Source organism: Phyllobates terribilis, unplaced genomic scaffold (genome assembly GCF_046119375.1).
Source record: "Phyllobates terribilis strain yellow unplaced genomic scaffold, ASM4611937v1 Scaffold_7__3_contigs__length_470593459, whole genome shotgun sequence".
NCBI lineage: Eukaryota > Metazoa > Chordata > Amphibia > Anura > Dendrobatidae > Phyllobates > Phyllobates terribilis.
In genome coordinates, this window is record NW_027362767.1 from 245,255,444 (window position 1) to 245,281,677 (window position 26,234).

Genomic DNA, 26,234 nt, shown 5'->3' on the forward strand with positions numbered 1-26,234 from the left:
AGCTGAGAGCGCTGAGGAGCCCTGATATAGCCGGGCGGTGCGCTGTATTTATAAGGACTTCTGTTGCCGGCAGCGATCTGATTGGATATAGGAGCTGTCTATCCAGCAGGATCGCGGCGTTGATTGGTCAGTCGGTGTGTGAACATTTTCACGGTGATTGGTTGATCACGCTTTGCTTTGTTCTGATTGGCTAGTGTGCTGTCAGGCCGGAAGAGTGCTGATCTGCTAGTCCACATGCGCCCTCTAGCACTAAGCGGTGGCTGCAGCCGGCGGCGCGGTGTCCTGGTGGGCAGTCAGTGAGTATCGGGCGTGCGGGGCGTGTAATAGTGTCCGGGGCAAGAGAGACAGTGGCGGACACCGAGCACAGCGCCATAGCCAGCTGCTTACAGTCACAGGGAGCAGAGCCAGGACCTGCCCTAATACTGACATGTCTACCCCAGTACAGTAATATCTGCCACCCCCCCCCCCCCTATTATACCTGCCCCTATACAGTGATATCTGCCAACCCCCCACGATTATTCCTGCCCCTATACAGTAATATCTGCCCCCCCCCCATGATTATACCTGCCCTGTACAGTGATACCTGCCCCCCACGATTATACCTGCCCCTGTACAGTAATATCTGCCCCCTCCTGATTATACCTGCCCCTATACAGTAATACCTGTCCCTGTACAGTGATATCTGCCCCTTCCTGATTATACCTGCCCCTTTACAGTGATACCTGCCCCTTTACAGTGATACCTGCCCCTTTACAGTGATACCTGCCCCTTTACAGTGATACCTGCCCCTTTACAGTGATACCTGCCCCCTTACAGTGATACCTGCCCCCTTACAGTGATACCTGCCCCTTCCTGATTATACCTGCCTCTATACAGTGATACCTGCCCCCCTCCTGATTATACCTGCCTCTATACAGTGATACCTGCCCCCTTCCTGATTATACCTGCCCCCTCGATTATACCTGCCCCTGTACAGTGATATCTGCCTCAATGACTAAGCACCTCCAGATTAATTCAATAAAGTCGGCTAGGCTGAATGACCCCCATAGATAGTAGTGACCAGGGGAGGGGGGCTGCCTTAAAATCACAGTGTGAAGGTGAACCCACTTGATGGACATATAACATCTTGTGCCCCCTCCATACAGGCCCATGTGTCTCTCTCTGAGACCCTTCTCACAGTCTCGGAGGTGTGTGCGCCCATTAGGTTAACCCCTCCTTTGTGCAAACCCTTGGCACCCGACCCTTGTGGGGGCTTCTAGTTCAGGGGGTCCAGGGTGCGTCCTAACTCTTATATGGTGTCTCTTAGATCAAGGACTACAAAGAGCAGCTGGATATAACCCTCGTCCTCAGGAGCGTTCGGGGTATTTATTCCTGAGCCTACATTAAGCCTTTATAAATGTCTGGAATTGTTATCTAAGCGATTGCCTTTTCTTTTATGTATATTCTATTTTCAGCCCAGAGATTGTCTTCTCTGTATGTTTTCTTTTTCTGGCCTGCACCCGCTGTTATTCGCTGTTATTCTGGGACGTGTAACATGGGTGGTATGTGTGAACGCTGCGCTGCGAGGGGATCACTATTTTTAGTGAGCTTTCAAGACTGTTGGGTGCTGGAGCAGATGTGGCCCCGGGCTGCTCCTGATAAGGTCACGGCCGATGCACTGCCCGCTCCCCATCACGTGACTTTGTGTGTCGCTCATGAGCCACATGGCCGGTAGCAAATGGGTTAATCTGGCAAATCTTAAAAATAGAGGCGCTGTTCCCTGGCACCGCCGGTTCCCTCCATAGCAAGCTGTCACCGGCCATTCTCCACAGCGCACAAGTCTGTGCTGTGAAATCCAATCAGTGACAAAGTCTGGTGCCGAAAACTACAGACTGGAGGAGGCCGGGGAAGGCACCAAATACATCTACCCCGGCCAGAACCTCAGCTGCCCCCAGTCACACGGTATTTACACATGCCGCACAAAGCGGGTGTCTGCGGGTCACCAGGACGGTAAGAGGGCAGATGAGGACGGTACACGGGAACTCTAGGAAGAGATGGGAAATGTATTAATCTCATGCCTTTGTTGTAAATGCAACAAATGTTTATGTCAAGTATTTATTTACTGGTAAAATTTTTTTTTACTTTATTTCTATATTTTTCTTGTTTTTATTTTTGTTTTATAATTTTTCTTTATAATTTGGATACTTTTATTTATCATGTGTATTGATTATTTTTTCATTGTTCTCTCTCCTTTCTATTTCTTCTTATACTTCCTTTTTTCTTTTTTTTTTGTTCTTCCTTTCTCTTTTTACCTTTCCGGTCGCCTCCCCCCTCTTCTCCCCGTCGTCGTCGCCTCCCCCCTCTTCTCCCCGTCGTCGTCGCCTCCCCCCTCTTCTCCCCGTCGTCGTCGCCTCCCCCCTCTTCTCCCCGTCGTCGTCGCCTCCCCCCTCTTCTCCCCGTCGTCGTCGCCTCCCCCCTCTTCTCCCCGTCGTCGTCGCCTCCCCCCTCTTCTCCCCGTCGTCGTCGCCTCCCCCCTCTTCTCCCCGTCGTCGTCGCCTCCCCCCTCTTCTCCCCGTCGTCGTCGCCTCCCCCCTCTTCTCCCCGTCGTCGTCGCCTCCCCCCTCTTCTCCCCGTCGTCGTCGCCTCCCCCCTCTTCTCCCCGTCGTCGTCGCCTCCCCCCTCTTCTCCCCGTCGTCGTCGCCTCCCCCCTCTTCTCCCCGTCGTCGTCGCCTCCCCCCTCTTGTCGTCGTCGCCTCCCCCCTCTTGTCGTCGTCGCCTCCCCCCTCTTGTCGTCGTCGCCTCCCCCCTCTTGTCGTCGTCGCCTCCCCCCTCTTGTCGTCGTCGCCTCCCCCCTCTTGTCGTCGTCGCCTCCCCCCTCTTGTCGTCGTCGTCGCCTCCCCCCTCTTGTCGTCGTCGTCGCCTCCCCCCTCTTGTCGTCGTCGTCGTCGCCTCCCCCCTCTTGTCGTCGTCGTCGTCGCCTCCCCCCTCTTGTCGTCGTCGTCGTCGCCTCCCCCCTCTTGTCGTCGTCGTCGTCGCCTCCCCCCTCTTGTCGTCGTCGTCGTCGCCTCCCCCCTCTTGTCGTCGTCGTCGTCGCCTCCCCCCTCTTGTCGTCGTCGCCTCCCCCCTCTTGTCGTCGTCGCCTCCCCCCTCTTGTCGTCGTCGCCTCCCCCCTCTTGTCGTCGTCGCCTCCCCCCTCTTGTCGTCGTCGTCGTCGCCTCCCCCCTCTTGTCGTCGTCGTCGTCGCCTCCCCCCTCTTGTCGTCGTCGTCGTCGCCTCCCCCCTCTTGTCGTCGTCGCCTCCCCCCTCTTGTCGTCGTCGCCTCCCCCCTCTTGTCGTCGTCGCCTCCCCCCTCTTGTCGTCGTCGCCTCCCCCCTCTTGTCGTCGTCGCCTCCCCCCTCTTGTCGTCGTCGCCTCCCCCCTCTTGTCGTCGTCGCCTCCCCCCTCTTGTCGTCGTCGCCTCCCCCCTCTTGTCGTCGTTGTCGTCGCCTCCCCCCTCTTGTCGTCGTCGTCGCCTCCCCCCTCTTGTCGTCGTCGTCGTCGCCTCCCCCCTCTTGTCGTCGCCTCCCCCCTCTTGTCGTCGTCGTCGCCTCCCCCCTCTTGTCGTCGTCGTCGTCGCCTCCCCCCTCTTGTCGTCGTCGTCGCCTCCCCCCTCTTGTCGTCGTCGTCGTCGCCTCCCCCCTCTTGTCGTCGTCGTCGTCGCCTCCCCCCTCTTGTCGTCGTCGTCGTCGCCTCCCCCCTCTTGTCGTCGTCGTCGTCGCCTCCCCCCTCTTGTCATCGTCGCCTCCCCCCTCTTGTCGTCGTCGTCGTCGTCGTCGCCTCCCCCCTCTTGTCGTCGTCGTCGCCTCCCCCCTCTTGTCGTCGTCGTCGCCTCCCCCCTCTTGTCGTCATCGTCGTCGTCGCCTCCCCCCTCTTGTCGTCGTCGTCGTCGCCTCCCCCCTCTTGTCGTCGTCGTCGTCGTCGTCGCCTCCCCCCTCTTGTCGTCGTCGTCGTCGCCTCCCCCCTCTTGTCGTCGTCGTCGTCGCCTCCCCCCTCTTGTCGTCGTCGTCGCCTCCCCCCTCTTGTCGTCGTCGTCGTCGCCTCCCCCCTCTTGTCGTCGTCGTCGTCGCCTCCCCCCTCTTGTCGTCGTCGTCGTCGCCTCCCCCCTCTTGTCGTCGTCGTCGTCGTCGCCTCCCCCCTCTTGTCGTCGTCGTCGTCGTCGCCTCCCCCCTCTTGTCGTCGTCGTCGTCGCCTCCCCCCTCTTGTCGTCGTCGTCGTCGCCTCCCCCCTCTTGTCGTCGTCGTCGTCGCCTCCCCCCTCTTGTCGTCGTCGTCGTCGCCTCCCCCCTCTTGTCGTCGTCGTCGTCGCCTCCCCCCTCTTGTCGTCGTCGTCGTCGCCTCCCCCCTCTTGTCGTCGTCGTCGTCGCCTCCCCCCTCTTGTCGTCGTCGTCGTCGTCGCCTCCCCCCTCTTGTCGTCGTCGCCTCCCCCCTCTTGTCGTCGTCGTCGTCGCCTCCCCCCTCTTGTCGTCGTCGTCGTCGCCTCCCCCCTCTTGTCGTCGTCGTCGTCGCCTCCCCCCTCTTGTCGTCGTCGTCGTCGCCTCCCCCCTCTTGTCGTCGTCGTCGCCGCCTCCCCCCTCTTGTCGTCGCCTCCCCCCTCGTGTGTTTGTTTGTTTTTTTAATTATCTCTTTTGTTATCTTTTCGTGTCAATTTAATTTGTCATTTTCCATCTTTCTAGTTATTTCCATCATGGCCACCGACCTGGTAGAAGATGAATCGCAGTTTTACTGTAAAGCGAAGAAATACTGGAAAAATGTTCCCCCCACAGTAGACGGCATGCTGGGAGGATACGGCCATATATCCAGTATCGATATCAATGGCTCCAAAAAGTTCCTGCAGAGATTCCTGCGAGTGAGTATCCAAGAGGTGAAATCTCGTCTTCCCTGCACTATAATTAGAGCCATAAGTCGGCTGCGTGCGGAGCTGGGAAATCCGGATCAGCAGCGACAGGAACTGACATAGCCCTGCTCCAGTGGCCATGTCAGTAGTCCTTGCCCACCCGACAAGAGCCCTGGGCACCTTCACCTACTTGCCAGCAGGCCAGGCGTGATGTCATTGCAGGCGTGATGTCATTGCAGGCGTGATGTCATTGCAGGCGTGATGTCATTGCAGGCGTGATGTCGCACCGAGCCTGCTAATCAAAAGAGGCATCAGGGATGTCGACAAGTAGGATGTTTGCAGGACTCTGTCCCGGTGGGAATGGACTACTGATGTGGCCGCCAGTCCAGGGTCCTGCTAACGTTTTTGATCACATGCCAGTTCATAAATGTTGGATCTGTTGCCCCTAGGAATTTTACATGGGTGCCTTCAATAAATCATAACAGGAATCTGGTGACTATTTTGGACGGTTCCACCTCCTTTGATAAATCTCTCCTTTTGGGCCTCATCTATAAGGAGAAGACATCAGTAAAGGGAGGTGTTAATCTGATGGCTGGGATATTGCTGCCCCTCCACCCCCTAACACACTGTATGCCGAAATCTCTGGGTACGCGTACAGTGGCATGTAAGTTTGGGCACCCCTGGTGAAAATTACTGTTATTGTGAACAGTTAAGCAAGTTGAAGATGAAATGATCTCTAAAAGGCATAAAGTTAAAGATACATTTTAAAAATTACAAAAAAGGAAAATGGACCAATGCAAAAGTTTGGGCACCCTTGGAGATTTGTGTACTCAAATATATTTGACCACAGTTTCAAACCTTAATTAGCCTGTTAGTTATGGCTTGTTCACCATCATCGGTAGAAAAGGCCAAGTTAAAGGTGACACATTTCCTTTGTATTTTAGGCAAAATATATATATTTTTTCATCTTTTAAATTTTAAAAATTGCAAAAAGGAAAATGGGCAAAAATTTGGGCACTCTGCATGGTTAGGACCTAGTAGCGCCCCCTTTTGCAAGTATCACAGCTTGTAAACGCTTTTTGTAGCCAGACAAGAGTCTTTCAATTCTTGTTTGAGGGATTTTCATCCGTTCTTCCTTGGAAAATTCTTCCAGCTCTGAGAGATTCCTGTGTCGTCTTGCATGCACTGCTATTTTGAGGTCTATGCACAGATTTTCAATGATGTTCAGATCAGGGGACTGTGAGGGCCATTGTAAAACCTTCAGCTTGTGCCTTTTGAGGTCATCTATTGTGGATTGTGACGTATGTTTAGGACCATTATGCATTTGTAGAAGCCATCCTCTTTTCACCTTCAGCTTTTTTACAGATGGTGTTATGTTTGCATCATGAATTTGTTGAAATTTCATTGAATCCATTCTTCCCTCTACCCATGAAATGTTTTCCGTGCCATTGGCTGCAACACAGCCCCAAAGCATGATTGATCCACCCCCATGCTTAATGGTTGGTGAGATGTTGTTCTCCTCAAATTCTGTGCCTGTTTTTCTCCACGCATACCTTTGATCATTGTGGCCACAGAACTCTATTCTAACCTCATTGGTTCACAGGACTTGTTTCCAAAATGCATCAGGCTTGTTTAGATGTTTTTTTTTGCATACTTCTGATTCTGAATTTTATGGTGAGGACGCAGGAGAGGTTTTCTTCTGATGATTCTTCCATGAAGGCCATTATTTGTGCAGGTGTCTCTGATCAGTAGAACAATTTACCATAACTCGAGTGTCTGCTAAATCTTTCTGAAGGTCTTTTGCAGTCAAGCGGGGGTTCTGATTTGCCTCTCTAGCAATTCTCTGTCAGCTCTCACTGAAATTTTGCTTGGTCTTCCAGACCTTATCTTGACCTCCACTGTTTTTTGTAGCTGCCATTTCTTAATTACATTTCGAACTGAGGAAAGGGCAACTTGACAACGTTTTTATCTTCTTATAGCCTTCTCCTGCTTTCTGGGCCTCCACTATTTTCATTTTCAGAGTGCTAGGCTGCTGCTTAGAACTCATGGCTGCTGTTTTTGGCACAAGGTTAGAGGAGGCTGGGTTTTTATAAAGCTGGGAAATTTGCACACCTGGCCTTTTCTACCGATGATGGTGAACAAGCCATAATCCTAACAGGCTAATTAAAGTTTGAAACCATGGTCAAATATATTTGAGCACACAAATCTCCAAGGGTGCCCAAACTTTTGCATTGGTCCATTTTCCTTTTTTTTTGTAATTTTTAAAATGTATCTTTAACTTTAGGCCTTTTAGAGATAATTTCATCTTCAACTTGCTTAACTGTTCACAATAACAGTAATTTTCACCAGGGGTGCCCAAACATGTACAGTGCCTACAAGTAGTATTCAACCCCCTGCAGATTTAGCTGGTTGACACATGCGGAATTAACTTGGCATTGTGACATTTGTACTGTAGATCAGCCTGGAAGTGGGAAATGCACTGCAGCAAATTTTTTTTTTTTAAAACGTTAAAAGTTAATTCAGAGTGTCATTTATTATTCAACCCCTCAAACCACAAGAATTCTGTTTGGTCCCCCTAAAGTATTAAGAAGTAGTTCAGGCACCAAGAATAATGAGCTTCACATGTGTGGATTAAAGATCTCTTTTGCCAGCCTTTTCTGACTATTTAAGACCCTCCCCAAACTTGTGAACAGCACTCAGACATGGTCAACATGGGAAAGACAAAGGAGCATTCCAAGGCCATCAGAGACAAGATCGTGGAGGGTCACAAGGCTGGCAAGGGGTACAAAACCCTTTCCAAGGAGTTGGGCCTACCTGTCTCCACTGTTGGGAGCATCATCCGTAAGTGGAAGGCTTATGGAACTACTGTTAGCCTTCCACGGCCAGGACAGCCTTTGAAAGTGTCCTCCCGTGCCGAGGCCAGGCTTGTCCTTGGGTTAGCCTTGACTCTTCGGACAACAAGGAAGGAGCTCCGGGAAGATCTCATGGCAGTGGGGACATTGGTTTCAGTCAATACCATAAGTAACGTACTCCACCGCAATGGTCTCTGTTCCAGACGAGCCCGTAAGGTACCTTTACTTTCAAAGCGTCATGTCAAGGCTCGTCTACAGTTTGCTCATGATCACTTGGAGGACTCTGAGACAGACTGGTTCAAGGTTCTATGGTCTGATGAGACCAAGATCTAGATCTTTGGTGCCAAACACACACGTGACATTTGGAGACTGGATGGCACTGCATACGACCCCAAGAATACCATCCCTACAGTCAAGCATGGTGGTGGCAGCATCATGCTGTGGGGCTGTTTCTCAGCCAAGGGGCCTGGCCATCTGGTCCGCATCCATGGGAAGATGGATAGCACGGCCTACCTGGAGATTTTGGCCAAGAACCTCCGCTCCTCCATCAAGGATCTTAAGATGGGTCGTAATTTCATCTTCCAACAAGACAACGACCCAAAGCACACAGCCAAGAAAACCAAGGCCTGGTTCAAGAGGGAAAAAGTCAAGGTGTTGGAGTGGCCTAGTCAGTCTCCTGACCTTAACCCAATTGAAAACTTGTGGAAGGAGCTCAAGAATAAAGTCCACATGAGACACCCAAAGAACCTAGATAACTTGGAGAAGATCTGCATGGAGGAGTGGGCCAAGATAACTCCACAGACCTGTGCCGGCCTGATCAGGTCTTATAAAAGACGACTATTAGCTGTAATTGCAAACAAGGGTTATTCCACAAAATATTAAACATAGGGGTTGTATAATAATTGACCCACACTTTTATGTTTAAAATTTAATAAAATTCAACTGAGCAACATAACTTTTTGGTTTGTAAGATTTATGCTTCTGTTCATAAAACCTACTCTCGTTTGCAGTTTGAAGGCTCTAACTTATTTGCATCTTATCAAACCAGCTAAATCTGCAGGGGGTTGAATACTACTTGTAGGCACTGTACATGCCACTGTATCCTTTAGTAAAGAGTCGTCCCCCACCCACCCATTCCTGAGCCGCTACCAATAACACGTGCTTCCCGCTGGAGGAGACGCCTAATCTCAGGACTATCTGTCTTCTGTCACACAGGACGGTCCTCACAAAACCGGCACCTCGTGCGCTTTAGACTGCGGCGCCGGGATCGGGCGGATCACCAAACGCCTCTTGCTGCCGCTCTTCAAAAGCGTGGACATGGTGGACGTCACCGACGAGTTCCTGAGCAAAGCAAAGAGTTTCCTGGGGGAAGACGGGAAGAGGATCGGCGACTACTATTGCTGCGGCTTACAAGACTTCATCCCTGAGCCCAATCACTACGACGTCATCTGGATCCAGTGGGTAATAGGTGAGGCAGTAGGGCACGACCGTGGTCCGAGAACAGACCATGACGCACAGACCGGGTGCGGGGCTCCTGACCTGAACCTGGCAGCCTTACAGGCACATATGGAGCTATTGACTATCAGGATAGGAGACCGGCGACTGGTGGGGACATCATGGTCCATACACAGACTGTGGAGGACACACATGTGCACCTAACCTTCCCCGATCTCCTTGTAATTTAACTCTTGATGATCTGGATCTGAGCAGCTTGTTAGTGTTGACAGTCTGGTTGCTAGGGATGCACTGCCTAACAACCACATATCCCTAGCAACCAGACTGTCTCCGGTCGTTCCTTTCAGCATGTCCCTCTCTTCTACCACAGGACACTTAACCGACAGTCACTTAGTGGATTTCTTAACACGGTGTAAAGCCGGCCTGAGACCCAACGGCATTATCGTCATCAAGGACAACATGACCCAGGAAGGTGTCATCATGGACGAGGTGGACAGCAGCGTCTGCAGGGACTTGGACCTGGTCCGTTGCCTCATCAGACAAGCAGGCCTCTCCGTATTGGCCCAGGAGCGGCAGGAGAACTTCCCTGAGGAGATCTACCACGTATATTCCATCGCCATGAGATAACTACCGCCACAGATGCCTCCACTGTTCTGCTGTGCCAAAAAGTCAGCTCTAGTTAGCACGCTGCTTCATCAGTACACCGGGGCCCGGCGGAGAGAGATTAGGACTGAGGTCCCCGCTGCCCAAGGCTGAGGCAGTCGGCTCGTGGGCATCGCCAATTTAAAGAAACAAAACAAAACATTAAGTCCATAAAATGTGAACCTATAATCGAAGAGGGCAAGGAACTACCCAAGATCTGCTCTTACAAGGTGTCCCCCCCCCCCCCCCTCTAAACCTCTCTCCCCACCATTTATCACTCTTGTAAAGTTGTATCCTATAAATTGTATCACCACAAACCCTTCCACCCGTAAATGAAGGGTCACATGTCCGTGGGTAGGTTTTGCGGTCTGTGGTCCGTCACCTGGTGCGTTTGCAGTGGATCTAAAAAGTGGCGCAGCGGAGGTCGAGGGTTATTGAGGTAAATCCTGACATGTCCCCCGCCCCACTCTCTTAGCAAGGCAGATCGGCCATTCAGGGGTCCTGGAAAGTAGGGTGACCACCATTATGACCCTATAAGGGCCACTATATTGGGGCGGATGATCTTTAACCCTCAGTTTCACAGCACAATGAATCAGAAGCATGAGATAAACTACTGCTCAAAAAATAAAGGGAACACTTAACACAATGTAACTCCAAGTCAGTAACACTTCTGTGAAATCAAACTGTCCACTTAGGAAGCAACACTGATTGTGAATCAATGTCTCCTGCTGTTGTGCAAATGGAACAGACAACTGGTAGAAATGATCGGCAATTATCAAGATAACCCCCTATAAAGGAGAGGTTCTGCAGGTGGTGACCACAGACCATTTCTCTGTTCTCATCCTTTTTGGCTGTTGTTTTGGTCACTTTTTCATTTTGCCATTGCTCTCACCCCTAGAGGTACAGTAGCATGAGGCGGTGTCTACAGTACAACCCACAGAAGTTGCTCAGGTAGTGCAGTTCATCCAGGATGGCACATCAGTGCGAGCTGTGGCAAGAAGGGTAGCTGTGCTGTCAGCACAGTGTCCAGAGCATGGAGCAGATACCAGGAGATGTGGAGGGAGCCATAGGAGAGCAACAACCCAGCAGCAGGACCGTTACCTCCTCCTTTGTGCAAGGAAGAACAGGAGGAGCACTGCCAGAGCCCTGCAAAATAACCTCCAGCAGGCCACAAATGTGCATGTGTCTGCACAAACGGTTAGAAACCGACTCCATGAGGGTGGTATGAGGGCCCGATGTCCACAGATGGGGGTTGTGCTCTCAGCCCAACACCGTGCAGGACGCTGGGCATTTGCCACAGAACACCAGGATTGGCAAAGTCGCCACTGGCTCCCTGTGCTCTTCACAGATGAAAGCAGGTTCATACTGAGCACATGTGACAGACGTGACAGAGTCTGGAGACGCCGTGGAGAGCGATCTGCTGCCTGCAACATCCTTCAGCATGACCGGTTTGGCAGTGGGTCAGTAATGGTGTGGGGTGGCATTTCTTTGGAGGGCCGCACAGCCCTCCATGTGCTTGCCAGAGGTAGCCTGACTGCCATTAGGTACCGAGATGAGATCCTCAGACCCCTTGTGAGACCATATGCTGGTGCGGTTGGCCCTTGGGTTCCTCCTAATGCAGGACAATGCCAGACCTCATGTGGCTGCAGTGTGTCAGCAGTTCCTGCAAGATGGAGGCATTGAAGCTATGGACTGGCCCGCCCGTTCCCCAGACCTGAATCCGATTGAGCACATCTGGGACATCATGTCTCGCTCCATCCACCGACGTCACGTTGCTCCACAGACTGTCCAGGAGTTGGCGGATGCTTTAGTCCAGGTCTGGGAGGAGATCCCACAGGAGACCATCCGCAACCTCATCAGGAGCATGCCCAGGCATTGTAGGGAGGTCATACAGGCACGTGGAGGCCACACACAATACTGAGCCTCATTTTGACTTGTTTTAAGGACATTACATCAAAGTTGGATCAGCCTGTAGTGTGTTTTTCCACTTTAATTTTGGGGGTGACTCCAAATCCAGGCCTCCATTGGTTAATAAATGTGCTTTCCATTGATGATTTTTGTGTGATTTTGTTGTCAGCACATTCAACTTTGTACAGAACAAAGTATTCAATGAGAATATTTCATTCATTCAGATCTAGGATGTGTTATTTGAGTGTTCCCTTTATTTTTTTGAGCAGTGTATTAGAGATCTTCTCACTTTTTGTGAACGTCCACGGTGGGGACAGGTTGTTAGTATTTGCCAAAAAAACAAAACTGTGTGTTAGTGTGATTAAGAAAGTTAGTGAACACGGTAGCTACCAGCTGGAGGTCGCCATCTTTTATTTTTTGGGTAGGAGTGGTCCAGGATTACAAAAAGTGTTTTTTTTTTCACCAACAGCACCACCCTTGTCCAAAGGATGGGAGTGGTATTGCAATAGCAGCCTGTGGTGGTTTTTGGCAGAAGGCAGCTATGTTTTTCTCTAGCTGCCCCTTTTACTATAGGAACTGGTTGGCATTTTGTATCATTGGCTCCTTAGTAATCTGTGACCCAGCTGACCTCCTGCGGCTCCTCCCAGTGGTGAGCAGTGGTCGTGCTGGCGGGTACGTGTGGGACATTACAAGGCGTCAGATAATGACCTCGTACGAGGATCCCGTCCCGGTGTGAAGGGAGTGACACATTTTGAATATAATAAATTATTTTTGTCCCCCTAAACTCATCCGCATCCCCCCCCCCGAGCTTCAGATTTCCACTCTGACCTAAAGGACTTTGTCCAACAGAAAAATATATTAAGTGCGGATTAAATAAAAATAACCTTTCACTGTTGGACATCCCCTTTAAGGAGGGGATTTCAGAGACCCCCCCCCCCCCCCCCTGTCTACTAATAGAATATATTAAAGGGGGCGTTCAGGATGTAGATCGATCTTATATCCTAAGGATAGATAATCAAGCATCCCAACAATCAGCTAATTACAGCTCCGGCCGGATATAAACAGTGTTCTCCGGTACTGAACCTCCGCTCCTATTGAAATTAATGGGAGCTGAGCTGCAGTACCAGAGAAAGGCCACTGTGTGGCGCCTGAAGCTGTAAAGTGCACATCCAGCAGCCGCCAAAGCTGATCGATGGGGGTGCCACGTGTCTGATCCCCCCCCCAACCCCGCATCTGATGCAGAGGTCCTGGACAATCCTTTTAAGGTAGGCAAATTAGGACCATTGCTCTTCCAAGCCCCACACTGGTGATTTTTCTTCCTCCCTTGATAGGGATCATGCGTGTAAGTGGCATGAAGTTAGTAACACACTCACCGGTTGCCGTCTTCTACCGTTTTCAGCGGTGCGCCGCCGTCACATGACTGTCCAATCGCACAGTGCTCGCTGGGTGGAGCGGAGGTCATATTTTTTCTGAGTCTCATAAACTTACATTGAGAGAGTAAACTCCGCTCCACACAGCGAGCCGGCCGGTTACAGACGCGGTGACGTGATGCTGGAAAGGCCCGAAGCTCCGCAGAAGACGGCGACCGGTGAGTATAGTGCAACAGCGATAGTAATATCACATATGGTCCCTCATAAAAGGGCAAATAAAAAATCCATCAGAGTGCGGCTGATAACAGGGGAGCCCAGTGTCACACCCCTAATTTATGACCACATCAAAGTTGAGCTGAACTATCTTGGGGAGGATAAGGCTAGAAGACAAGAGTTATAAACTCTAATCAAAACTAGCTCATGGATTCTTAGTTACTGTATATACTCCAGTATAAGCTGAGGTACCTAATTTTACCACAAAAAACTGGGAAAACTTATTGACTTGAGTATACGCCTAGGGTGGAAAATGCAGCATCTACTGGTAAATTTCCCAATCCTGGTACGCGCGGCTTTCCCTCCTTCCCCCAATGCAGGTATGTACGGCCCCATAACTGCACACATAAAAAAATAAACACTCAAACTCACCTTCCTTCCTCACCTCTGCTCCAGCTCTGCGTTCTGTCTGCTGCAGCTCATGTCGGCATCTGAGCAGCGCGTGACATCACAGCCATGCGCTCTGACGCTGATGTGAGCTGCCGGCATATTCACTCCACGCCGGGACTGTGTGTGTGGAGAGGGGTGAATATGCATTCTCTTTGGTAGCGGGCACTGTCTGCAGGCGCTGTCCTCTGTGCCCGCTACTAAAGAGAATGAATATTCCCTCTTCTCCACGCCCATGGGAGTGGAGAAGAGGGAATAGTCATGTCCCTTTAGCAGCGGGCATACACGGTAGCTGCAGCAGCAATTGCTGCATGTGCCCCACTCCTCCGCCGCCACCCCCCATCCCCACTATCCACCAATGGAATTTCTATATACTTGAGTATAAGCCAAGGAGGGCTTTTTCAGCACAAAAAATGTGCTGAAAAACTCGGCTTATACTCGAGTATATACGGTAACTCCTTCTGCAGCTAACAATAAATGTGCAGCACGGAGGCTGTAGCAAACGGTGCAGAATTCCCAATGGAACCCAACCGCAAAAATTATTTTTAGCCCCAAAATACGTGCATTTAAGTAAAGTGCTGTTGACGACATCCATATTTATAGACCAGCGAAACCTGTCCAGACATACTGGAAGTGTAGACTTCTGCTTTAAAGGGGTACTCCGACTCGACTCCTGCAGTGGGAGGTGAGCAGCGCCCGTCACTGGTCAGGACAGTATCAGACGTCACCCCCCTCAGGGCGGAAGTCAGTGGAGCCGGATTAACTCTTTAAAGTCTCCTAGAAACCAGCCTATAGAGACTTGGAGGTTCTCTGCTGCTGAAGTCACTCACCTCTTAAGCAGCGACGGAGAGCCCCTTTAAATAAGCTTTACTTTTAATCGTCTCCCCCTCCCCTTTAAGTGGACTCCACTACTGTGTCCTGCACGTCCATTTATTAGAATAAATACCACGTACCCCCGTCGGGTCTGGATGAGAGAACGGGGAAGCATGCAGACATTAATACGGGGGTCAATGCCCTGATGAAACAGATCGCCTTCCATGGGAGGGGACGGGACCTCCGCACTGCAGAAGCTCCGGCTGTTGTGGGTTTGGTCTATACATGAGAACATGGAGCAGAGTCTTCTCTACGCCCCGGTAGTCCGCCACTAGACCTCGTCCTCATAGGAGGCAGCGGGGTGGACGAGGAGGTAGAGTTTGAGCCGGTCTGGAAGGGGCAAGGACTTGACTTTGACATCCACGGGCCAAGGTCGGAGCCTCTGGCGGATGTAGACCCTGCACAGATGCTTCAGGGTGGGGGGCGACTGCTCCAGCAGTTTCACGGACTGGTGCAGGGCAGCCACCCTGTCGGCATGGCTGCTGCAGCCCGATGTGTTTATGTCAAAGTTCCTGGGCAGGGAAATCTGGGGCGACTGGGCCACCATCAGTTCCAGGACGCTCTCTGCCTTGTCCAGCAGGTCCCCGGAGTCGCAGTCCCCGCAGCCGCCCAGGTAAGTGCAGAGCCTGTCAAAGACAATGTGAAAGCCGGACCAGCAGGAGGCGCCGTGCTGGGAGCAGTTGTACGCCGCCCCGGATTCTAGAAGGAAACGCAGGAGAGGGAAGTGTAGCTTGAAGCTCTTCAGGCAGGTGTGAGTGAGGGACTCGTGGGAGGGGCACTCGCTGGGGTCCGCGCCGTGGGCCATCAGCAGCTGGCTGACCCGGAAGACAAAGTGGTTAATGAGCTTTGCCTCCTCCTGATCGGAGCCGATCGTCTCTCCCAGGAGGAAGATGATGCTGGAAAAGACGGTGTCACAGTCCTTGGTCGTGGCCTTCACGTCGGCACCTGGAAGGTAAAGAGTGGAGGTGATGGAGCGGCTGCAATCCTGGCCCCGGACCAGCACCCCGATAATAGAAGACTCACTGAGACCCCTGCCGATCGACGGTAACAAAATCCAGCAGAGTGTTCCATTTCCCTGCAGCTCCCCCCACAGGACACATCAACTATTACACCATTTTCACTAAAAATCAATGTCATCCATGGACAGGCTTGGTCCTCTAGAACAAAAGATGAGACCCCCCCCCCCCCCCCATAACTCAGAATTGGGGTATACGGACCCTTTCAAATAAAGGGGCAGAGACATCTGATGGGGTGGACGTTGCCTGTGCTATCGGCAGACTCAGAGCAATGTAATACCGGTTTATTAGGGGTAGCAAATATTTTTTGGGGAATTGCTTTACATGCAGTGATGGGCTGCCTGGATCTCATGGATGCCAACAGGGCGGTGAGGAGCCTCATTATGCAAGAAGCTTAGACAGTGTCCTTACAGTATTGCTGCTTGCTGTCAGTGGATAGAAACACTTTTTACTTGCACCCAAACCGGTCCTGGTCCTGTGCCCCTCATGTATCTGCGCGTTCTCTCCTGAATCCCCCCATGGACAGCACAGTCAGGACATTAAGCCTCTGGATGAAAGCAAGAAAGTTTCCATTCACTGACAGCAAGCAGGAATTGCATAACATTTACTGATGCAACCAATAAAAGGAGTCCAGGTTGACACATCAACCAATCCAAAGGTTCCTAACATTGACTGGTGCAACATTCTCACATCTGGGAATTAGTAGCAGCCCCTCCATGTGTCATTTCTTGCCCCTCTCACCTCCTTCCAGCAGCAACCGGACATTTTCAGTGTTGTGTATCTGGACGCCGTCACTGCTGGCGAGTGCGTGGAGCAGCGCCGTCTTACCTGCCAAAATGTAGAAAAAAAAAACGTAAGAAGCAAGAAATGAGATGGAGACACAAACGGCCGAATTTAAAGGAATTGTCCATTTCCAAGCGGCTGCGATAGGAAATAGTGAGGCGATGCTACTCTTCTGCAGGCTGACAATCTTGGCACCATACTACCTGTACCTGCGCCAGGCACTGACCGTTTTTGTCTGCCGCGTTCACATCCGCTCCAAGTTCAAGAAGTCGCTGCAGACACGGCAGCCGCTCCGGCTCCTCGCTGGCCAGGTCCAGGGGGCTACTCTCATGAATCTGAACCAAAGCACAGAAAGCAAGCAGAGATATGAGATCTACTCTCCATTAGTAATGCTGGGGAGTCACAGATAGGAATACCCCTTTAATATCAGACCGTTATACCAATGGCTGCCTAGTGGGGGCGTCTCACCCTGTCCCTCTTGTTAATATCCGCCCCGCTCTGCACCAGAAGCTCCACCATGTCGGGCTGGTTCCGGAGGACAGCGATGTGTAGAGGCGTGTAATACGTCACCGGATCTGCCAAAATCAGGAGACCTGGGATCAGAATCTGAAAGGTCCCTTTAAATCTAAAAAGACCCCGATCTCGTTCAGGACCCCCATCTATTATCCAGAAGGACAGGCGGCTATAAAAAGGATCTCTCACTCTGGAGGACCCTAGATATCTGCGCCTCATCTCCCCTGCGGGGGCACTGTAAGGTTTCCACATAGATTACAGACGTTCCCCACCTCCAAAAAATTACATTTTCCAATCATCTCCAACCCAAAAAAAGCAAAAGACAGTGTGTAACCCAGAATTGAACCAAAAGGAAAAAAAAAAAACACAAAACCCTCCCATGACTTTTTGGCCATTGAATTACACAAGTTTTGGGATCTCTAACTGTGGTGACCCGGAGAATCACACCACTGGGTCATTTGTACTGCACAATGAATGCCGAAAAACTGAAGTCAAAACAATGGAGGAAATGCGTTATATTCACTGTTAGTAATCTGACAATTTTCACATTGGCCACTAGGGTTATTTTTTTAGACTCATAATTCCCATCTTTTCAGGAAGAGTATTCAGCAGGCTCATTATCAGCAGAGACAGGATTACAATGACTGACAACACCTCTATACACAGCTGATAACACAGGATCCACCATTCACAATAGGTGATGTCACAGCTCACCTCCTTCCCTCCTGTACAATGACTGATAACACCTCTATATACAGTAGATAACACAGGATCCACCAATCACAATAGGCAATGTCACAGCTCACCTCCCCCTTACAATGAGCTTTGCACATGCTCATTACATAGTTACATAGTTTGTAAAGCCGAATAAAGACTTGCGTCCATCAAGTTCGACCTGTTAGTTCTGTAATTGCTAAAGTTGATCCAGAGGAGAGCAAAAACCCCAAATGATTTGGCCAATCTTCACCTGAGGAAAAATTCCCTCCCGACTTTGAAACCAGCAGTCAGAATAAATCCCTGTATCAACCTACTATTTTATTCTATTTTTAAGTATATGCTGAAATCTGCCTGGTATCTAGAAATGCATCCAGTCCCCGCTTGAACTGGTGTAGTGAATCTGACATTACCGTCTCCTCACTCAGTGAATTCCATATTCTCACTGCTCTTACCGTAAAGAACCCCTTCCTATGCTGGTGCTGAAACCTTTTCTCTTCCAGTCTTAGTGAATGCCCTCTTGTTACCGTAATATCCCTCCTTTTGAACAAATCCCGGGCAAGATCTCTCTACTGTCCCCTAACATATTTGTACACATTTATTATGTCCCCCCTCAACCTTCTCTTTTCCAGGCTGAATAGTCCTAGTTTTGCCAACCTCTCTGGGTATTGCAGTCCCTCCATTCCCTTTCTTAATTTTGTTGCCCTCCTTTGTACCTTTTCAAGCTCATTTATATCCTTTCTATATATTGGGGCCCATAACTGAGCACAGTATTCCAAGTGTGGTCTGACCAGTGCTTTGTACAGTGGAAGAACAATGTTCTCCTCCTTTGCAGCTATACCTCTTCTGATACATCCCATTACCCTGTTTGCCCTTACAGCAGCCGCCTGACTTTGGGCACTCCAATTTAGTTTGCTGTCAATCAAGATGCCCAAGTCCTTCTCCATCTCTGAATTCCCCAATGATTTCCCATTCAGTGAGTACTGGTGACTTCCATTTTTCCTTCCCATATGTATGACCTTACATTTCTCCTCGTTAAACCTCATTTGCCATTGAATGCTCCACCTACCCAGCTTATCCAAATCCCTCTGTAGGTCTTCACTATCCTCTTTTGTATTAATTGTTTTACATAACTTTGTGTCATCTGCAAATATTGATATTTTACTATTTATCCCTTTGACTATGTCGTTAATAAAGATATTAAATAACATTGGGCCTAGTACAGACCCCTGTGGTACCCCACTAGTGACGCTTACCCAATCTGAGTATATTCCATTTATAACCACCCTCTGCCTTCTATCCTTTAGCCAGTTAGCTACCCACTTGCAGACATTTTCCCCCAGCCCCATCATTCTCATTTTGTATACCAACCTATTATGTGGCACGCTATCGAACGCTTTTGAGAAGTCGAGATACACGACATCCACTGGTTCCCCCTGATCTACTCGAGAGCTAACCTCCTCGTAGAAGTCAATCAGGTTTGTTTGGCAGGAGCAATTCCTCATGAATCCATGTTGGTTCGGGGTTAATAGATTATTAGCATCAAGATGCTCCGTAATTGCCTCTTTAATGAAGCTTTCAAAAATTTTGCCCACAACGGACGTCAGACTCACCGGCCGATAGTTTCCGGCGTCACTTTTCGCTCCCTTTTTGAATATTGGCACTACATTCGCCTGTCGCCAATCAAGTGGTACAGACCCAGTCTCAACAGAGTCCTTAAATATAAGATATAACGGTCTGTCTATCACATGACTTAGTTCCCTTAGTACCCGTGGGTGTATGCCATCAGGTCCTGGTGATTTGTTTATTTTAATGTTACTGAGGCGTTTCTGTACCCCAGCTTGGGTTAGATTAGTCATACTTAGTGGAGGATTAAGTTTGTCACTTCTCATTTCTCCTGTTAGTTCTTTTTCCTTTGTGAAAGTTGACGAAAAAAATTTATTTAATAGATTAGCTTTATCCTCATCTTTCTCTATGATTTTGCCTTCATCACTTTTTATCGGTCCAATATTATTCGATTTAATCCTTTTACTATTTATATACGTAAAGAACAGTTTGGGATTTGATCTACTTTCCCTAGCAATACGTCTCTCTGTTTCCTCCTTTGCTATTTTTATTTGTTTTTTGCAGGTTCTCGTTTTTTCCTTGTAACACATTAGTGCCTCCTTACTGTTTTCCTGTTTTAATCTCTTGAATGCCTCTTTTTTGCTATTTAACGCCCCTTTTACGTTCTTGTTCAACCATATTGGTTTCCTCTTATTTCGGGCCCTTTTATTCCCATACGGTATATACCTCTCGCACTGAGTATTCAGAATTCTTTTGAAGGTTTCCCATTTACTATTCGTATTCCTTTGATTAAGAACTTTGTCCCAGTCAATAAGTTGAAGGTTTTCTTTCAGCTGATCAAACTTCGCCCTCCTAAAGTTTAATGTTTTTGTTGTTCCCTTATTGATAACCCTACTGAAGGGCATTTTGAAATTGATAATATTATGGTCGCTATTACCTAGGTGCCCCCCTATCTGTACCTCAGTTATTCTATCAGGCCTATTAGTCAATATTAAGTCCAACACGGCCTTCCCTCTCGTTGGTTCCTGCACTAGTTGGGAGAGATAATTATCCTTGATATTTGTCAAGAACCTTTTTCCTTTCTGAGATCTACAGGTTTCTGTTTCCCAGTCAATATCCGGGTAGTTGAAATCCCCCATTACAATCACTTCATTATGTTTTGCTACTTTGTCTATTTGTCCTAATAGCAGATTCTCATTCTCCTCTGTTATATTTGGTGGCTTATAGCAGACCCCCAGTAATATTTTATTATTATTTTTTGCCCCCTCTATCTCTATCCACATGGACTCGACCCCCTCTTCTCCCTCTCCTATATCTTCCCTTAGTCTGGGTTTTAGACATGACTTTACATATAAGCAGACTCCTCCGCCTTTCCCCTGTTTCCGGTCCCTTCTAAATAAACTATAATCTAATAAATTTACCGCCCAGTCGTAGCTATCGTCTAGCCAAGTCTCTGTTATACCTACGATGTCATACCTCTCCTCCGATATAAGCGCCCGCAGCTCATCCGCCTTATTGGTCAGGCTTCTTGCGTTGGTCAGCATGCAAGATAAAACTTTGGGGTTATTTAGCATCCTATTCTTCTCTAACGATCTAACTGTACTATCCCCACACCCCTCTCCACCCTCATTATATTCACTTCTCCCCTTCCCCCTTGCTTGCCTCACATCCCACCTATTTCCTTGGTTCCCCCCCCCCCGTCTCTAGTTTAAAAACTCCTCCAACCTATTAGCCATCTTCTTCCCCAGCACCGCTGCACCCTCCCCATTGAGGTGCAGCCCGTCCCTACGGTAGAGCATGTAGCCGACAGATGCTTCAGATGCTGTAGATGCTTCATTACAAAAGATGGGGTCGGGGTTTGTTCATGGACAGATGTTGTTTCCTGAAACAGCAGGAAGTTAGAGTCTAAAAAAGCCCCAGTGGCCGATGTGAGAACTGCAAGGTTTCTAGTTTTGATACATCCCCTCCCTCTCACATGCAGGATCCAGGTGGGTGACCTGCCCGGTGGCCGCCATACTAGGTGCCAACCAGAGGCTGATATAAGGAAAAGCCGGATTAAATATCTAAGAATCATTAACAAATGAAGAGAAAGTGTGGAAATGTGGATCTTTACCCTCAAAGCAGAGGTCTGCGCCGCACTGGAGGAGGATCTCGGCGGCAGGCAGCAGCCCCAGCTCCGCCACCTTCAGGAGGGAGTAACTGATCCCCTCGCGGTAGAAGGCGGACTGGGAATGTCGCTCCAGCAGCTCGGTCAGAGCAAGAACCTTGTCGTTCTGAATTGTCAGGAAGCTGCGGACAAGTAGGACAGGAAGTGTGACGTGCACCGGAAATACGTCTCCCCAATACCATCCTATCACTGTAATACTGCTGCTCATTTAGATTATAGGACACTTTTTTTTTAAATTCTCAACATTGTGAAGATCTCCGCTCGCAGTCAGTGAATGGGACCATCCGACTCGTCTATGGAAAGTTCTAGACAAAATTCCCAAGTCTGATCCAATGTATCAGGATTTCTGGACTTATCTGTGTCAGCCACGGATGAAAGATTCCAGTCACTGACAGCAATCAGGGATCCCGCACCGATGAAGCTGCACTGACATAAAGTGACTGTCTCTTACCTGCTCGCGCTCGGCGGCACCTCCGCTTGCTCGGGGTCATGGATGCCCAGCGCGCCCAGGATCTCGTCCACCAGAGGTTGGTATTCAAATATTATCCTCCGAAAACCATGGAGGAAAGGCATGCTGGGAGATAATGGCCGCAATCTGATGAGAGGCAACGGGCAGGGAATTAACTCAATATATCCCAAATAGTAATACATCATCCTGCTGACCGGATATAGGCCTAACCTGCAGCTTGGAAGGATATGTGACCACTGCAGCCAATCACTGACTAACAGTGACATACTGGTCATCTCTACAACTAGTGATTGCTCATAGCGGTCACATATGTAACAGAACTATGACTGTTTCTATATTTCCTACTCAGCCCTGAAGGACATAAGGCCGCAGTTACTGTAACTGATTGGCTGCAGCGGTCACATGTCCATCCGGACCGAGCAGGAAGCAGTGGCATTAATGACATATTGGTCACGGCTACATTAGACACTTCAGGGCCACTGCCAGCCAGGACAAGGATGGCAAGTGCTGACCCCGGGTGTCTGATGGGCACGCGCTGCCCATATCTCATCTGACGACATCCACCGTACACGTACGTAGCCGGTCAGGAGGTGGCGTACAGCCGGCACCCGAGCCTAGCTCCGATCTAACCACTTATATGTCACATTTAAAGGGGGTGTCCAGTGAAAACAAGTTAATGGGCTGGAAATAGAGGAGAGGTCCCAGCTACATCTCCACTACCCTACAGTGTCAGGGTGCACAGTGCTGGGGTCAGCAGAACAGCCACAGGCAACCTGCACAAATATCCCAGCCATGATGATGTCATCGTGCAAAGCATGACGTCAAACTCGAACTACTCTCTACAGCAGGTGGTAAAGTTGCAGCGTTTATTTTGCTAAGTTTTGCTTATTACTCCATTAGACACCAAATGATTCTAACATTTCCAGGTAGCAATTCATAAAACATTCTGCAAGAACCAAACACAAACCCGTATTTCAACACTCACCTGCAGAGTCCAGTCTGCGCCTACAATCAGAAACGGAAGCGGATGTTGCGACGAACGGAGGCCGTAACCGGGCTGAATATGACTGTAGTAATCACTTCTGTCCACCTGATGGCAGTGGAGCGCTCTAAGAGAAGACGAGGCGTGTAATACATGTTCTCCACCAGATGGCAGTGAAGAGATCCAAAGGGAAAGCAAGTCGTGTAACGCATCATTTTGGCCATCAGATGGCAGTGAAGAGATTAAATAGAAAGCAAAGCCGTGCAATACACGATATTTTCCACTAGATGGTAGTGGAGAGATCTTTGAGAAATTACACTGATCAGAAGAGGAGCGATGTAGTAGACCATGTTTTCCAGTAGATGGCAGTCCAGAGCTATAACCACATTTTCAGGCGCAATAAAAATCTTTTCTCCTCCAGCAGGGGGCAGCTCTGAGACTAATGAGGTTTACATGGATGGAATTTCAAGAGTTGTGCAACTTTTTACCTTACAGCAGTAAAAGTTACATATAAACCTCCCAAATGTGAAAAATAAGAAAAAGGGCGCATACTGGAAATTTTTATTTCACACCAAGCCAGTACCCTACACTCACCCAGTCCTTTATATGCACCCACATAGAACTATATCTTGTGGACTGTGAGCCCTGGCGGGCAGGGTCCTCTCTCCTCCTTTACCAGTCTGTGACTTATATTGCTTAAGATTATTGTACCTGTTTTTATTATGTATACTCCTTTTTCACATGTAAAGCGCCATGGAATAAATGGCGCTATAATAATACTAATAACTATACTTCAGTCCTAGTGAGGCCTATTAGTGTTCACACACACAGTGTGGCCCCTTTTTCATGGCCCCCACAGTGCTCCCTATACAGTATGGTGTTCCCACACAGTATTATGCTGCTACAGTCCCTCCACATACAGTACAATGTCCCCCACAGTGTACACAAACACACACAACTCTGCTACATTGGCACCCTCAGCTCTGCCATTCTGCCCAGTAGCGTAGCTACCAGGGGCAGGGGGTGCGGTCGCCCCAGGCCCGGCGCTCAGAGAGGCCCACCCGGAGTATTTCAGCGAGCGCAGCACACCGATATAGTTAAGCCCTGCGGTAGAGCCGGATGACACCATCTCCCTGCACTACTGCTCTCCATTCTGTAGACTGCAGGTCGCTATAGAACTGAGCAAGGAACTGGCGCAAGCACAGGACCTCAGAGTCACGGTGCCATCATCGCGCCGCGCCAGGACTCGCATCCTGTGTGTGTGCCGGCACTGTGATATCAGTTCAATCAGCCCATTGGTCCATCCATGACTTGTCAGGATCATGGATTACGTGAGTATATGATGTTTTTTATTTTAATCAAAACTTGTAGTGTAACTGTGGGGGCATCATAAAGTACGGGGGCCCCTCATACATTGCAGGGACTACTGTGAGGGCCCTCATACATTGTAGGGCCATCATACAGCATAGGAGATAATGTTGGGGTCATTATACAGCATGGGAACGAATAAGGGGCCATTATATGGCATGGGAGCTAGTGTGGGGCCATTATACAGTGTGAGAGATAGTGTGGGGCCATTATACGGCATGGGAGCTAATATGGGGCCATTATACAGCGTGGGAGCTAATGTGGTGCTATTATACAGCATGGGAGCTAAAGTAGGGCCATTATACAGCGTGGGAGCTAATATGGGGCCATTATACAGCGTGGGAGCTAAAGTAGGGCCATTATACAGAGTGGGAGCTAATGTATGGCCATTATACAGCATGGGAGCTAATATAGGGCCATTATACGGCGTGGGAGCTAATGTGTGGCCATTATACGGAGTGGAAGCTAAAGTGGTGCCATTATACAATGTGGGAAGTAGTGTGGGGCCATTATACAGCTTGGGAACTATTGTGGGCGGGTGGCTCATAAAGTGTGGGGGCTACTGTGTGAGCTATTATACAGCGTGGGGGCTACCATGGGGACCATCATACTGTGTTTTGATAGAGCAATGGGGAGATCATAATGTGTATAGGGGAGCTGTGACCCATCATACTATGTATAGGGGAGCTGTGGACCCATCATACTATGTATAGGGGAGCTGTGGGCCCACCATACTGTGTATAGGGGAGCTGTGGGTCCATCTCACTATTTATAGGAGAGCTGTGGGCCCATCATATTATTTATAGGAGAGCTGTGGGCCCATAATACTTTGTATAGGGGAGCTGTTGGCCCATTATACTGGGTATAGGGGAGTTATGGGCCCACCATACTGTGTATAGGGGAGCTGTGGGTCCACCTTACTATGTATAGGGGAGCTGTGGGCCCATCATACTGTGTATAGGAGCGCTGTGGGCCCAGCATACTATGTACAGGGAAGTTGTAGGCCCGTCATACTATGTATAGGGGAGTTGTACATGGGGGGACTCGGGACATTGTTAAATGTTAAGTTGGCACTTAAGAAGTATTATTCTTACAGGGAAACAGGGGGCTGTGACCGTCAAAGGTGCACAAGGGGCATTATTAATTTCTAGGGACAAAATGTGGACACTGTTTTCTAGGGCATTTGCACAGGGCATTAATATTTTCTAGGGGGCAATTTTACCATCTAAAGGGCACAAAGGAGACATTTTACTTTTTAAGGGGCACAATGGGCATTATTTTGTGGAGCAGTAAGAGGAGCTGTTAATGTGCCAAACAGTAGGTGCTGTAATAGGGACATATATGGCAGCAGCGGCTCAGTATTGGGGTATCAGCAGGATGAGGAGTTTGTGCAGGTTGGGGATAGATGGAGACGGGGCTGGAAATGTGGTCTGTGCTGTAATCTTTGCAGACGAGTCCTGGCTGGAGAAGTTATGTCGGTCCGGGCCAGATGAAAAAGTCAGGAAAAGTGAACGACGCCATCAGAAAGAACGTCAGCTGTAAGTCTCTATCTGTAACTGTACTGTGATCATTTGTTTGTTCTACCGAGGACGCACATTCAGCTGAAATGCGATGCGGCGCAGAGACCCGCAGGGTCGCCGCACTGCAATACACTCTGCCGGCCAATCAGAGGCTGGCAGCTGATGTCGGAGTGCAAGTCACTGGTGGCGCATGGCAGTGACATCATACGCTGCCTGTAGCTTGCACGCTGAAGTCATGGTAGAGGGGGAAAATGAGTATAATTTTTTTTTTACAATTGTTGGAAAAGATCCGTAGAACAGGGACATTATTACTGGAATGAGCCCAGGATGGGGGGTATTATTACCAAGATGTGGGACATGTATTACTGAAATGGGCCCCAGATGGGGGACATTATATGAGGATGGAGGACATTATTACAGGAAGGGGCCAGGCTACCAGTAATGTTGGTGGTCTGTCTGGAATGGGCTGCATGCGTTGTTTCAGCTGCACAGGTAGTGATGGCCCAAAATAACGCAGGGAAGGTC

General features: G+C 49.4%; 2 protein-coding genes across 4 annotated transcripts; one reads left to right on the top strand and one right to left on the bottom strand.

The window, feature by feature from the left end:
- Positions 1-176: 176 nt before the first annotated feature.
- Positions 177-9,994, top strand: NTMT1 (N-terminal Xaa-Pro-Lys N-methyltransferase 1). 3 transcript variants are annotated; one of them, XM_073640102.1, is made up of 5 exons: positions 199-296; positions 1,307-1,361; positions 4,691-4,863; positions 8,919-9,171; positions 9,529-9,994. In XM_073640102.1, the coding sequence occupies exons 3-5, from the start codon at positions 4,702-4,704 to the stop codon at positions 9,783-9,785; spliced, it is 672 nt and encodes a 223-aa protein (XP_073496203.1). In that variant the 5' UTR covers positions 199-296; positions 1,307-1,361; positions 4,691-4,701; the 3' UTR covers positions 9,786-9,994. The 3 variants fall into 3 exon arrangements, with proteins under 3 accessions (XP_073496202.1, XP_073496203.1, XP_073496204.1); XM_073640101.1 differs by lacking the exon at positions 1,307-1,361 and having other exon boundaries at positions 177-296; XM_073640103.1 differs by lacking the exons at positions 199-296; positions 1,307-1,361 and adding an exon at positions 1,761-1,989.
- A 4,660-nt stretch (positions 9,995-14,654) lies between these two features.
- ASB6 (ankyrin repeat and SOCS box containing 6) lies at positions 14,655-22,949 on the bottom strand. The gene is made up of 7 exons (XM_073640100.1): positions 22,825-22,949; positions 21,822-21,965; positions 21,317-21,492; positions 16,879-16,985; positions 16,637-16,745; positions 16,369-16,455; positions 14,655-15,556 (listed from the first exon to the last, which is right to left on the bottom strand). The coding sequence occupies exons 2-7, from the start codon at positions 21,941-21,943 to the stop codon at positions 14,883-14,885; spliced, it is 1,275 nt and encodes a 424-aa protein (XP_073496201.1). The 5' UTR covers positions 21,944-21,965; positions 22,825-22,949; the 3' UTR covers positions 14,655-14,882.
- Between the last annotated feature and the right edge of the window lie 3,285 nt (positions 22,950-26,234).